The following is a 12,267-nucleotide window of genomic DNA, read 5'->3' on the forward strand; positions in this document are numbered from 1 at the left end:
TCTGACATTATCAGCGCTGACATCTGCCGCCACCAGTTCAACGGAGCATGGGGATCTGAACTCCAACAGGATTCCAGTACAAAAAAATGAGAATACCATCTGCATTTTTCATCTTATACTTAATAGCATAGACATGGCTGACTTTTAGTTATTGCAGAAGCCTCTTAAGCACATTAGAATATAATGGTTACAGTAAATTAGAACCTGCTACAAAACTGGATGTTTCTGTCCTTCTTTTCCTCTTTATTGCTCTGTCAGTATTGGAGAACTTCTCAGAACACAAAGTGCCTACAAATCACTTGTGCCACGTCAATATATCTCAGTACTGTGATTAACATTCACAAAGTTGTTAAGCAAGTCCAAATAGCTGGAAGAGCATGATACCACACCTGTTCATAGCTAAAATGATTTGCCATGGTTTCAAGAGGAGTGGACAGGAATGGTCACTGAGATTAATGGTAGAATAGGAGAGGTTCCTGAATTCTGCGATGGATTTTTCCACATAAATATTCAAGTTCTAGGGGAGACTTTCATGTAGGAGCATGTTCATGGCTTTCTCCTGCCACCATACCTCAGTCTGCCTCCTGCTGACACTGCTACTAGTGCTTTCTTGATGCTGTTAGGCCTAGTTGCTCTGAAGTGCTGCCATTGCTGTAGTCTGCTCTTTCCACATTGTGTGCAGCAAAGTGGAGCGATAGACTGACCCAGCAGCAGTGGTCTCACTATTCATTTTTGCTTTAAGGCTTTGCCCATGTGAATTCAGATTTTTGCAAGTGAGAATTTGCACATTTCAGAAGGTTGGAAATTTCCCCCAGGGAATGCTGTTATTTGTGAATAAAAAATAAGTTGAAATTCTATAGAGAAGTAAGTATTAGCTCTGTGCAAGAGCACACCTCCTTTGTAATGAAACACTTTGTTGCCTCTAAAATCAAATAGCCCTTTTAGTGGAAATCAGTGAAAAACTGAAGTGAAGCCACAAACCATTTTGCTTTTCATAGTGATCCACCTTCAAATTCAACATATCACAGTGGAAGAAAGCAGAGAATGAGCTAACATGCATAACATTCCCAAGTGTTTTAATATGCTTGGCAATGAGGGCTACAGGGAGAAAGACAGATTCACATATGAAAAGAGAGTCCAGGATGCTAGTGGCCTCTGAACTCAGACATTTGCATAGCAGCCTAACTTGTCAACTGTTTTATACAATGACTGAAGTGATAATACACAGTGCTGCATGTTTCTTTGTGACATGTACTTTGGAGGAAGTGGGCAAAGAGCTGACAAATTGGAACACTGCCTAATGTACTGTGACCGTAATCCACCATTTGAACCATGAGCAACATATCTATAATAGACATGACCCCACTCCTTTGGTTTAGATCATGCCTCATCTTTCCTTGCATAGCTGCATAACTCTGTGGAAGTCCATAAAAGAAGGACCATGCTAATGAGGTTCAGACTCAGCCATGAGTTTTATTACTGGTTTGATAGAAAGACACATTAAATGTCAACATCGAGTCCACAGATCAGTTGTGCAATGTTCTTACTCTAAACCTGTTCAGATGGATGATTTGATGTGTACTTTGTTTTCATGGCCACCATTTCGTAGAGGGTAATTTGTCTTGGACAAGCCACTGACACTTACCGTACAATATGCTGAAAAAAATCCTTGATGCTGCTCCAAATATGTGGAAGTTAGAAGATAAATGGGGAGAAACTCAGATGATTCCCCAAGGACTAAGAAATGGTACCAACAGTGCTTGCTCCTAATTCTTACAGATACCCTAAGATTCTTTCTATTCTGGTACTTTGTTTTCAATGCTTTATGTCACAGGTAGCAGTGATTAATAACTAGACATGTCAAATGCTGACACCTTCTCCCCATGTGTCTGTACTCTTCTGAAATATGTTCAGAGCTGTATTTCCTGCATTAATGGAAAAGCAACTTGGATGCTGCTGACTCTTTTGGGGTCACAAATTGAGGCACCATTGACTGGTTAGAGAAAGTAACACTGCCTGAAAAAGAAAATGGCAATTGAATTTCAATGGATTCTGTAAAGTTAAAATCGTTGCTGCTACTTCTCTCTGCTGAGCCACCATTGACATCAGTGGTGGCAGAATCAGATCTCTCTAAAAATAAATCTTGCCTATGTTCAAATTAAAACCTTCAATTATTTAAATCAACAGAATTAAAAAATCTTATTTACTTTAAACTATTTGTGCTGTTTTTAAAAAGTGTATTTCTTGCATCTCAGACAAAGAAATATATGAGTAAACTCACTTTGTGTAGTTAGTTGTCACTTTCCCGTCCTCATGCATTGCTAACACATTTGGTTTGCAAACATGGCAAGGGAACATGCTTTTTAAAAATGGTTCATTGGAATTTAAAGCAGCTTCATGAAAACATTTAGTCTTAGGTTTGTAAAAGCTTATTTTTACAAAAACCTAAATGTGGGGCAAATTTAATCTGGTAATGTCCTTTTAGATGGCTTTTTCCAGACAACATCTGAGTGTATCTTAGACATATTATTGGTTCTCTTCCTTTTCCTTTTCCTGCTTCATTCTTAGAATCAGTTTGCTTAGTCAATTCTTCCTCTTCAGCTTTCTCCTTGTCACTAGAGATGGAGACTGTGCTGTTACTTGCTTTTTCACTTTGCCACTATGTTGTCTTGGTGCTATTTCAAAGCAAAGAAAGGGCCCAATTCTGCTTCCATAGAATTCAATGACAAAACTCCCACTGACATCAGAAGAGTAAAATTAGGCCCCAATTCATTTTAACGGGCTCTTCTTTGGATTCCCAATTCATTACCAAACCCTGCCATTGTTACCTTTGTACTTGTCTGAGTTGAAACATTGTTCAGATTTCAAGGGGTTCAGGATTTTTTTGCTTTAATCAACAGTTATACAGTTTTTGTGTTTTGCATTTAAAGTGTGGTATTAATTTTCTTACCATCCAAGCTGTGACAAAGTCTCCCATCCAAGTCCCCACTGCAGCAACCTTCATAAAACTTTCATTCCTGATGCCCATAAAGTCTGTTATGATGTATGCCCTGTGGAAATAAGCACACAGACTGTAAGTTAGGCCTGGTCTACACTATGAGTTTATTTAGAATTTAGCAGCGTTAAACCGAATTAACGCTGCACCCATCCACACAACAAAGCCCTTTATTTCGATATAAAGGGCTCTTAATACCGATATCTGTACTCCTCCCTGACGAGGGGAGTAGTGCTGAAATCAGTTTTGCCATTTCGGATTAGGGTTAGTGTGGCCGCAATTCGACGGTATTGGCCTCCGCGAGCTATCCCACAGTGCACCATAGTGACCGCTCTGGACAGCAATCTGAACTGGGCTGCACTGGCCAGGTAGACAGGAAAAGCCCTGCGAACTTTTGAATTTCATTTCCTGTTTGCCCAGCGTGGAGCGCTGATCAGCACAGGTAACTATGCAGTCCCAGAATCAAAAAAGAGCTCCAGCATGAACCGCATGGGAGATACTGAATCTGATCTCTGTATGGGGAGACAAATCTGTTCTATCAGAACTCCGTTTCAATAGACGAAATGCCAAAACATTCAAAAAAAATCTCCAAGGCTATGATGGACAGAGGCCACAACAGGGACTCAACACAGTGCTTCATGAAACTTAAGGAGCTGAGACAAGTGCACCAGAAAGCCAAAGAATGAAATGGATGCTTACGAAGGGGGAGGCTACTGACAACTGTAGCTATCCCACAGTTCCCGCACTCTCTGAAAACTATTTGAATTCTTAGCTGAGCTCCCAAAGCCTGAAGGGTCAAAAACATTGTCGCGGGTGGTTCAGGGTATATGTCCCCCCCCCTCCCCCCCGTGAAACCAAAGGGAAAAAAATTGTTTCTCACCTTTTTTCAATGTCACCGTATGTCTACTGGATGCTGCTGGCAGACGCGGTGCTGCAGCGCTACACAGCAGCATCCCCTTCCCTTCCCTTGCGGATGGCAGATGGTGCAGTATGACTGATATCCATCATCGTCATCCCATGAGTGCTCCTGGCTGGCCTCGGTGAGGTTGGCCGGGGGCGCCTGGGTAAAAATGGGAATGACTCCTGGTCATTCTCTTTTTTAAGTTTTTTCTCCTGGAGATTCACTCTTGCCTGGAATATCATAGCAGCTGGAGGCTGCCCTCCCCTCCCCCCCTTTGATCTCTGCTTGCAGACGCAATAAAGTCAGTGTTGTTTCTTATTTATGCATTCTTTATTATTTCATCACACAAATGGGGAGATAACTGCCACAGTAGCCCAGGAGGGGTGGGGGAGAAGTGAAGCAATGGGTGGGGTTGTTGCAGGGGCACCCCCTAGAATGGCATGCAGCTCATCATTTCTGCGGGGTGTCTGGGGCTCTGACCCGGAGTGGCCGTTTGCCTCTCTGGTTCTTTAGTAGGCTTCCCTGATATTCTAGGCAGGACTGACTCTCCCTTTAGACAAAACTTAAAGAAGAGAATGACCTGGGGAGTCATTCCCATTTTTGTCCATGCGTCCCCGGCCGACCTCACCGAGGCTGGCCAGGGCCACCCATAACAGCAGCAGACGGTACAGTATGACTGGTAATTGTCATTGTCAACTTGCAAAACAGCAGACGGTACAATAAAGCGGGTAACCATCTTTGCTAACTTGCAAAAGGCAAGGGGATGCTGCTCTGTAGCGCTGTAGTACCGCGTCTGTTAGCAATATCCAGCAGACATATGGTGATAGTGAAAAAAGGCTGAATGGGCTCCATGGTTGCCATGCTATGGCGTCTGCCCGGGCAATCCAGGGAAAGGAGGGAGGATTGTCTGATGACATTTACCCAGAATCACCCACGACACTGTTTTTGCCCCATCATGCATTGGTATCTCAACCCAGAATTCCAATGGGCGGGGGAGACTATGGGAACTATGGGATAGCTATGGGATAGCTACCCACAGTGCAATGCTCCAGAAATCGACGCTAGCCTTGGTACATGGACACACACCATCGAATTAATGTGCTTAGTGTGGTCGTGTGCACTCGACTTTATACAATCTGTTTCCAAAAATTGATTTCTGTAAAATCGGAATAATCCCGTAGTGTAGACATACCCTGACACACATTCATTTGTTTTACTGAGGGAAAATATTTTTAACATGAAAGATTTTCCAGCTTTTGGATGACCACATATTCGGCCAGATCTCACATCTACAGGGGTCAGTTCCAATTAGAGATAGAGAAGTGAATATGGTTGTACAACCGTGTCATTTTTTTAAGCCAAAAGATTGACAAGAGCTTCTGAAGACTGTCAGAAGAGTTCTAGACTTTTCACCTCTCCCTGAGCACAAACAGAACTGTTGCATTCTGTCAATTGGAGATCTCCCATAAAAAAAAAAGTCTTTTCATCACCCTTTCAAAATAATTGAGCCACCTGACCTTAAATTCTGTGAGTTGTAAAACCATGTGTCTTTTAACTTAAGAGTACAAATACCCTTCATTTAATTCTAGTGAGAAGCAATTGTCTCATGTTCTTGTTAAATTTCAAAATCTCCATGGACATACTTTATCTAAAAACGAACAGAAATGTATTTTCACACACATTAAGCTACGTTCAGGGAAGGACTGTGAGTTAACAAAAAACAAAACAAAAAACCCCAAACATTCTGCTCAAGCAATAGAGCAGATGGAATATGTAACATCACACAATGGTCTTCTATCCACTTCAAGCTCAGTACAAAGGGACAAGTTGGGAACAACCTATACCCATGCTAAATTTGAAGTATCTTTCTTACTCATAGCTTAGGGCATATTTATTTCCTTTGTTAGCAATCCTGGTTTATTTTTTAAAGAAAAACTTGTTCTCACTCACTCATTTATGTAAGAGCTAATACGTTGAACAAAGATACTTGTATCTTTTCAAGTAAACATGTATTTACAGGCTTCTTAAAATAAAGGACTATATAAATGTTATGCATGTTCAAGGATGTGGATGATGAAGCCAACTGACTAACAACTTCTTGGAAACTAGTGTTATCTATTGTGCAAATCTATCTAAATGCTTATTATGCGTCCATCACCACAGTATCTAGAAACTTATGGGCCAGATCCTGCAACTGTATCTGTGCAGGTGGAGCCCTGTACCTATGTGGAGCCCCATTAAAGTCAAATTTTGCCTGCATGGATCCAGTAGAAGGATCGGGCCTTGTATCTGTATTTGTACCTTGTCTCTGCAACAGGAAGTTACAGTGTGTGGTAATAACCTACTTTTAGTGCACAGATGTATGGCCTGGCAAACCATGATGATGTCTATTATGTTAATCAGCTGAACAGGATGTAAATGTAAGCTTAGATTTCCTGTTGGACTGCTCAAAAAAGAGAGATGTTATAAGCAATTTTTAAATATGTCCCATAAGGTTAAATTAAACATATGTTTAATTTTTTCCCTTCTCTGCTGTCTATTCTCAACATCTAAGACACTGTCACTTCTGAAAACCCCAAAATACTCAAGCCGGGGTGCCTAAAGTGAGGGTATTAACAAAATGGACAGTAATGATGCTAGGGTTGCCAATTTTGTTTGGATGTATTCCTGGAGATTTCATCACATAATCTTTAATTCAAGATTAATATTTTAATTCCTGGAGACTCCAAGCCAATCCTGGAGGGCTGGCAACCCTAGATGATGCCTGGTGTATATATGACTGGACAAAAAAAGTTAATGGGCCTGATTCTCCACATCCTGTGTCATCTTGTGTAAAGTTGGTGTAAAGCAATGTAATTCTGACTGGTAGCCTTTCAGAACCATTTTCAATAGGTGTAGCAAATGACTACATAAGGTACCGAGAAGCATAGGCTCTCACCCTCTCTGAAAATCAGGCCACTTATTTAGTTTCTGTAGCTTAAGGGCCTGGAATGGCCTTCTGGGGAATTTGCTTATGTGGTTTGGTCTCTTCATCTTGCAGCCCCCAGAGTAGGAGTGTGCGAGGGTTGTGAAGGAGAGCCACCCATAGGCAGTTGTGCAAGCCTGCTGTAAATTAGTGTAGCCCTGGGACTGTGCCAGCCACTGAAAGAGGCAGAATTAGGAAGCCATTAAAGCTACTTTTACATCCCCATCTCCACAGCTGGGAATTCTGTGCTGCCCTTCCTAACAAGCACAGCACAGAGGCTGACCCAGTCTGAGCAAGGGTCACACTGGCCCAGATAAAATCCACACATCCTGTGAAAGGTCAAACTTGTTTTTTTCTGGGGTTTGGCTTTATTGAGAACTCAAATAATAATAAAAAACATAAACCTCATAAACCCAACCTTTCTTATAAACTGTTCCTATTAATAAGCCACACCTTCCACAATGAATTAGCAGAACTTGCTCAACCACTTTCAATAGGTTCTAACGTCTGCAGACAGAGTGGTACCCATATATAGACTCATTAACTCACAAATGCTGAAAGGTCCCCCTCTGTGAAGGGCTTTATTTAAAAAAAATCTGCATAAACATATTTATAATTAATGCAGAATTGACTGCTATGCTGTGCAATTGTGCCAGGACTGGATCACACTGTGAAAACTCCAAGTACTCAAATAAATCCTGGTACCAAATGCAGACTGTTAATCAAATGACAAACCAAATACGACAAGACAAGCATTGTAATAATTAAGCAGCACAAAAAAGCAGGCATCAGAATCTTTGTCAGAAGGATGAAAGAAAATTCTGGCACCATTTCTTAGGTGTCAAGAAGCAGATTTCACGACTGCAGTGACATGGACTTTGAAAGATCATCTGAATGAACCAACTTTAAGGGCATTCACTACAGCTGATGCAGTACATCAGACAGCTTCTCCTGAGGAAATGACGTATACAATGATCATCACCTTGGTACTGTGATCAGGGGAATTTACCACGATAATGTAAAGTAATTCAAGAAAGTATGTCCGACCACACACATCTCCCTGAGGTTTGAGTAGGGGAGTGAGAATTCTCTGAGAAGGTCAGAAATGCATCCTGAAACCTTGCACCAAGGTTGCAAACCCTTCTGATGCAGAAAAAGAAGAATACAACCACAAGGAAGAGGAACAATGTTGAGTTTAAAGTAGGATCTTGGGGATTTAGTAAAGAGAAAGGACTTCATAATGGCTGGTTCTTGGTGTTCCAGTCAGTCTCCCTCTGAGACCCAGGAGAATAAGGCATGCTGGGAAATAAGTTTATAAACAATACCCCTTTCTCAGTATTGCCAACCCCAAACATTCAAAAGTTATGTCACGCTCTAAATCATGAGATTGGCTTAAAAATAATATTTTTTAAAATAATACATTTGGGGTTCTTCTTTTTCTCTTCTGTTTTTTGAGCCTTTAAACTTCATATTTTCAAACTTTCTTCCACAACCCTGATGACTAGAAATTAACTCACTTTTTTTAACAAAAGCAGAAATTCTCAAGTAATCACCTGACACCATGAATCATAGAATCAGCAAAATGTAAGGCTGGAAGGGACCTTCAGAAATCATAAGGTCCAGCCCCCTGCACTGAGGCAGAACCTAGCAAACCTAGATCATCCTTCTCAGGTGTTTGGAAGCCTATTCCATTGTTTAACTACCTTGTTAGAGTTTTTCCTAATATCTGACCTAAATCTCCCTTGCTGCAGACCCCATTAGTTCTTGTCCTATCTTCACTGAGAACAATTAACCACAGTCTTCCTTATAACAGCCCTTAATATATTTGAAGAATGTTATCAGGTCCCCCTCAGCCTTCTTTTCCCAGGACTAAATATGCCCATTTTTTGAACCTTTCCCCATAAGTCAGGTTTTCTACACCCTTTATCATTTTTGTTGCTCTCCTCTGGACTCTCTCCAATTTGTCCACATCTTTTTTCAAGTGTGGTGCCAAGAATAGCACCCAGTACTGAAGCTGAGACCTCACCAGTGCCACGTGGAGCGGGACACTTACCTCCCATGTCTTACATACAACACTCCTGTTAATACACCCCAGAATATTAACCTTTTTTGCAGCTGCATCACGTTGTTGACTCATTCAGTTTGTGATCCACTATAACCCCTCAATCCCTTTCAGCAGTACTATTAACGAGCCAATTATTCCCCATTTTGTAATTGTGCATTTGATTTTTCCTTTCTATGTGCAGTACTTTGCACTTGTCTTTATTGAGTTTCATCTTGCTCATTTCAACCCAATTCTGTAATTTGTTAAAGTTGTTTTGAATTCTAATCCTGTCCTCCAGAGTGCTGGCAATCCCTCACAACTTGGTGTCATCTCCAAATTTTACAGCATACTCTCCACTTCAGTACCCAAGTCATTAATGCAAATATTGCATAGTAGTGGACCTAGGACTGACCTCTGTGGGATGCCATTATATATGCCCTCCCAGTTTGACAGCAAAACACTGAGAACTACTCTTTGAGTATGGGCTTTCAATAAGTTATGCAGCCACCTTATTGTAAATTTAATCTAGATCACATTTCCCTAGTTTGCTATTCAGAATGTCATGGGGGTCTGTGTCAAAAGTCAAAAATCAAAATATATCACATCTACTGCTTCTCCCTTATCCATGGGGCCAGTAACCCTGTCAAAGAAGGAAATTAGGTTGGTTTTGCATGATTTGTTCTTCACAAATGCATGCTGGCTATTACTAATCCTATTATCCTCTAAGATAATTGATTTTTAATAATTTGTTCCAGTATCTTTCCAGTTATTGAAGTTAGGCTGACTGGTCTATAATTCTTGGGTCTTTTTTGTTCCCCTCTTTAAAGATGCCCTTCTCCAGTCCTCTGGTACCTGACCTGTCCGCCAGGAGTTCTCCCGTATAATTGCTAGCAGTTCCAAGATGGCTTCAGCAGTTCCTAAGTACCCTAGGGTGAATTTCATCAAGCTGTGCCAACTTGAATACATGTAATTTATCTAAATATTCTTTAACTTGTTCTTTCCCTATTTTGGCTAGCATTCCTTCCTCCTTATTGTTAATATTAACTGTGTTGAGTATTTGGTCATCATTTTTAGTGAAGACTGAAGCGCAACAGGCATTAAACATCTCGACCTTCTTGATGTCATCAGTTATTAGCTCTCCTTCCCTGCTAAGTAGAGGACCTGCACTTTTACTTCATCTTTCTCTTGATCCTAACATAGTTCAAGAACCTCTCCTTATTTTCCTTTTATGTCCCTTGCCAGGTATAACCCATTTTGTGCCTTACCCTTTCTGGTTTTCTCCATATATGCTTGTGTTATTCTTTTGTACTCCTCCTTAGCAATTCTTCCATGTTTCCACTTTATGTAGGATTCCTTTTGGATTTTCAGGTCATTAAAGAGCTTCTGATGGAGCCATATTGGCCTCTTACTACTCTTTCTAGCTTTCTTTCACAGAAAGATAATTTGCCGTTGTGCCTTTAATATTGTCTCCTTGAGAAACTGCCAGCTCTCCTGAACTCCTTTTTCACTTGGATTTTCTTCCCATGGGACCTTACCTACCATTTCTCTGAGTTTGTTAAAGTATGCTTTAGCTGGGGCTTTAAAAAGAACATAAACTATCTTGAGATTCATGGTAAAATTGTGAATGGTGACAATAATGCCCAAATATGGAGAAAGACCTAGAAGGCGTCAGGGTGTACTGATGGCCCCTTGGAAGCTGAAGTCAAGCAAACTCATTTGCTTTATTTTTGGTTTTGTCCTCATCCTTTGGCTTTGTATCAATTTTGGGCCAGGCACCTCAAAAACAGAGCTTTAGTCAGAATATTTTTTGTTGTTTCAGAGTAGGGGAAATATAAAGTCTTCAGTCACCTGGTTGCATAAAATAAAGTGTGGAGCACTCAGGAAGGAGAACTTTTCAGCTCACCAGTTTCAAAGTGCCATTTTCTATCCGACCTGCAACAGCAGCCCAAAGTATTTCCATTTTGTCACACAAACACACATACACACACACACCCCTACATGCTGTTAATATATAATAACCTGGTGTAAATGATGCACTTGATTTTAAAAATAATTAAGGCCTAATTTAGATATAATGTAGAGGAGTATCAAATTCTGAATTATAATTAAAGTAATAAATTATTATAAAGATGCTATTAAGCAATATAACCTGTGTATATTTTTAGCTTTATTCATTAACTACAAATGAAATAAAGAACAACTTCATCTGAAACATCAGGAAACAATATCTGGCTTTGCTATTGCTTCATTAGAAATGACAACAGAAATGCACTACTTTCTATTCCTTTTTAATGCTAGTGGCATAAAATTATTCTGTTTCTTTTATGTTCTACTTGAACACTTTTCATTTGAGAACACAACAAAATAGGGGACCGCAGAAATTTGGCCACTATTAGGAATACAAATGTTTATTTGGTTTCAATTACTGCGGTTGAGAGAGATTCTCAATTTTCAAGTTTTAATTAAAATGCACATTTTCTTTAAAGTACACTGCACCATTATTTGACCTTGAAGGATACATTTGCACAGTGCTGCACAAGCGATTAACTTTAACATAGCAAAATCCTCATGTGCATGGAAAGAAGCAAGTTTGAGACAAAATTCTCCTTTGCAGGATTCAGACTGATCTCCACTGATGCTCACCACTAGTGATAGCAATGGTGGAAAGTATGTAATGTAGATGGGGATTTTTACCAACATGCCATCCAACTCTGCTTACAGCTCAGAACAGGGTGAGATGAGACAGTGGTAAAAAAACCCTTACCCTATGTACATTACAGCTTCCATCAGCTGCCATTGATGGAGCTGCACCAGTGGTGAATCATGGGCCCCCCTTTTGGCAGTGCAGATAAGGCAGTAAAGGACAGACGTACCTCTTCACCTATGACCAAATACTTAGACTAGACACTCAGATATCAATTTTTTGGGCAAATAAGAACCTGAAAAGTCTAGATGGTGGGGAAAAATATCAAGAGAAAGTTTTCATAGTATGAACAGTGGTCTTTTATAGTATCATCAGTGCTTTATGATTCCACATCCACAGAATTTGACACAGAATCTACTCTCTGCTTCCAAATTGTACTTCACAATCCAAGCTTTTCTTTAAAAAAAGCTCCTAGCACTCCAAGTTGTGAAGAAACTCTTCCAAATGTGAAACAAATACAAAATGATGCAATCGTGTCTGGCAGCCTCAAGCAATAGTTCTGAGAGCCATGAATTTATCTCAATTAGGAGTTATATTTTCAACATTTGGTTTCAAAGTTAAGTGCCAATATTTTTAACTATTTAGGAGAAATTTCCCATGAATGTGTTTATCTTGCAGTTTCAAACTGCCTTCTGCTTCTTCCCAGGTGCCAGAAAAT

The 12,267-nt window shown here is 40.2% G+C and overlaps 1 protein-coding gene across 12 annotated transcripts in view; it reads right to left on the bottom strand.

The window, feature by feature from the left end:
- Window positions 1-12,267, bottom strand: part of TMEM117 (transmembrane protein 117) — a 326,908-nt gene that overhangs the window by 157,936 nt on the left and 156,705 nt on the right. For all 12 annotated transcript variants that reach the window (XR_005589583.1, XR_005589582.1, XR_005589585.1 and 9 more), the window contains one exon: window positions 2,951-3,050. Coding sequence is in view for 9 of the 12 variants with exons in the window: in XM_039505195.1 (XP_039361129.1) it covers window positions 2,951-3,050 (100 nt within the window). In the remaining 3 variants the exon portion in view is untranslated. The remainder of the gene's footprint in view (window positions 1-2,950; window positions 3,051-12,267) is intronic.

Source organism: Mauremys reevesii, linkage group 1 (genome assembly GCF_016161935.1).
Source record: "Mauremys reevesii isolate NIE-2019 linkage group 1, ASM1616193v1, whole genome shotgun sequence".
NCBI classification, from domain to species: domain Eukaryota; kingdom Metazoa; phylum Chordata; order Testudines; family Geoemydidae; genus Mauremys; species Mauremys reevesii.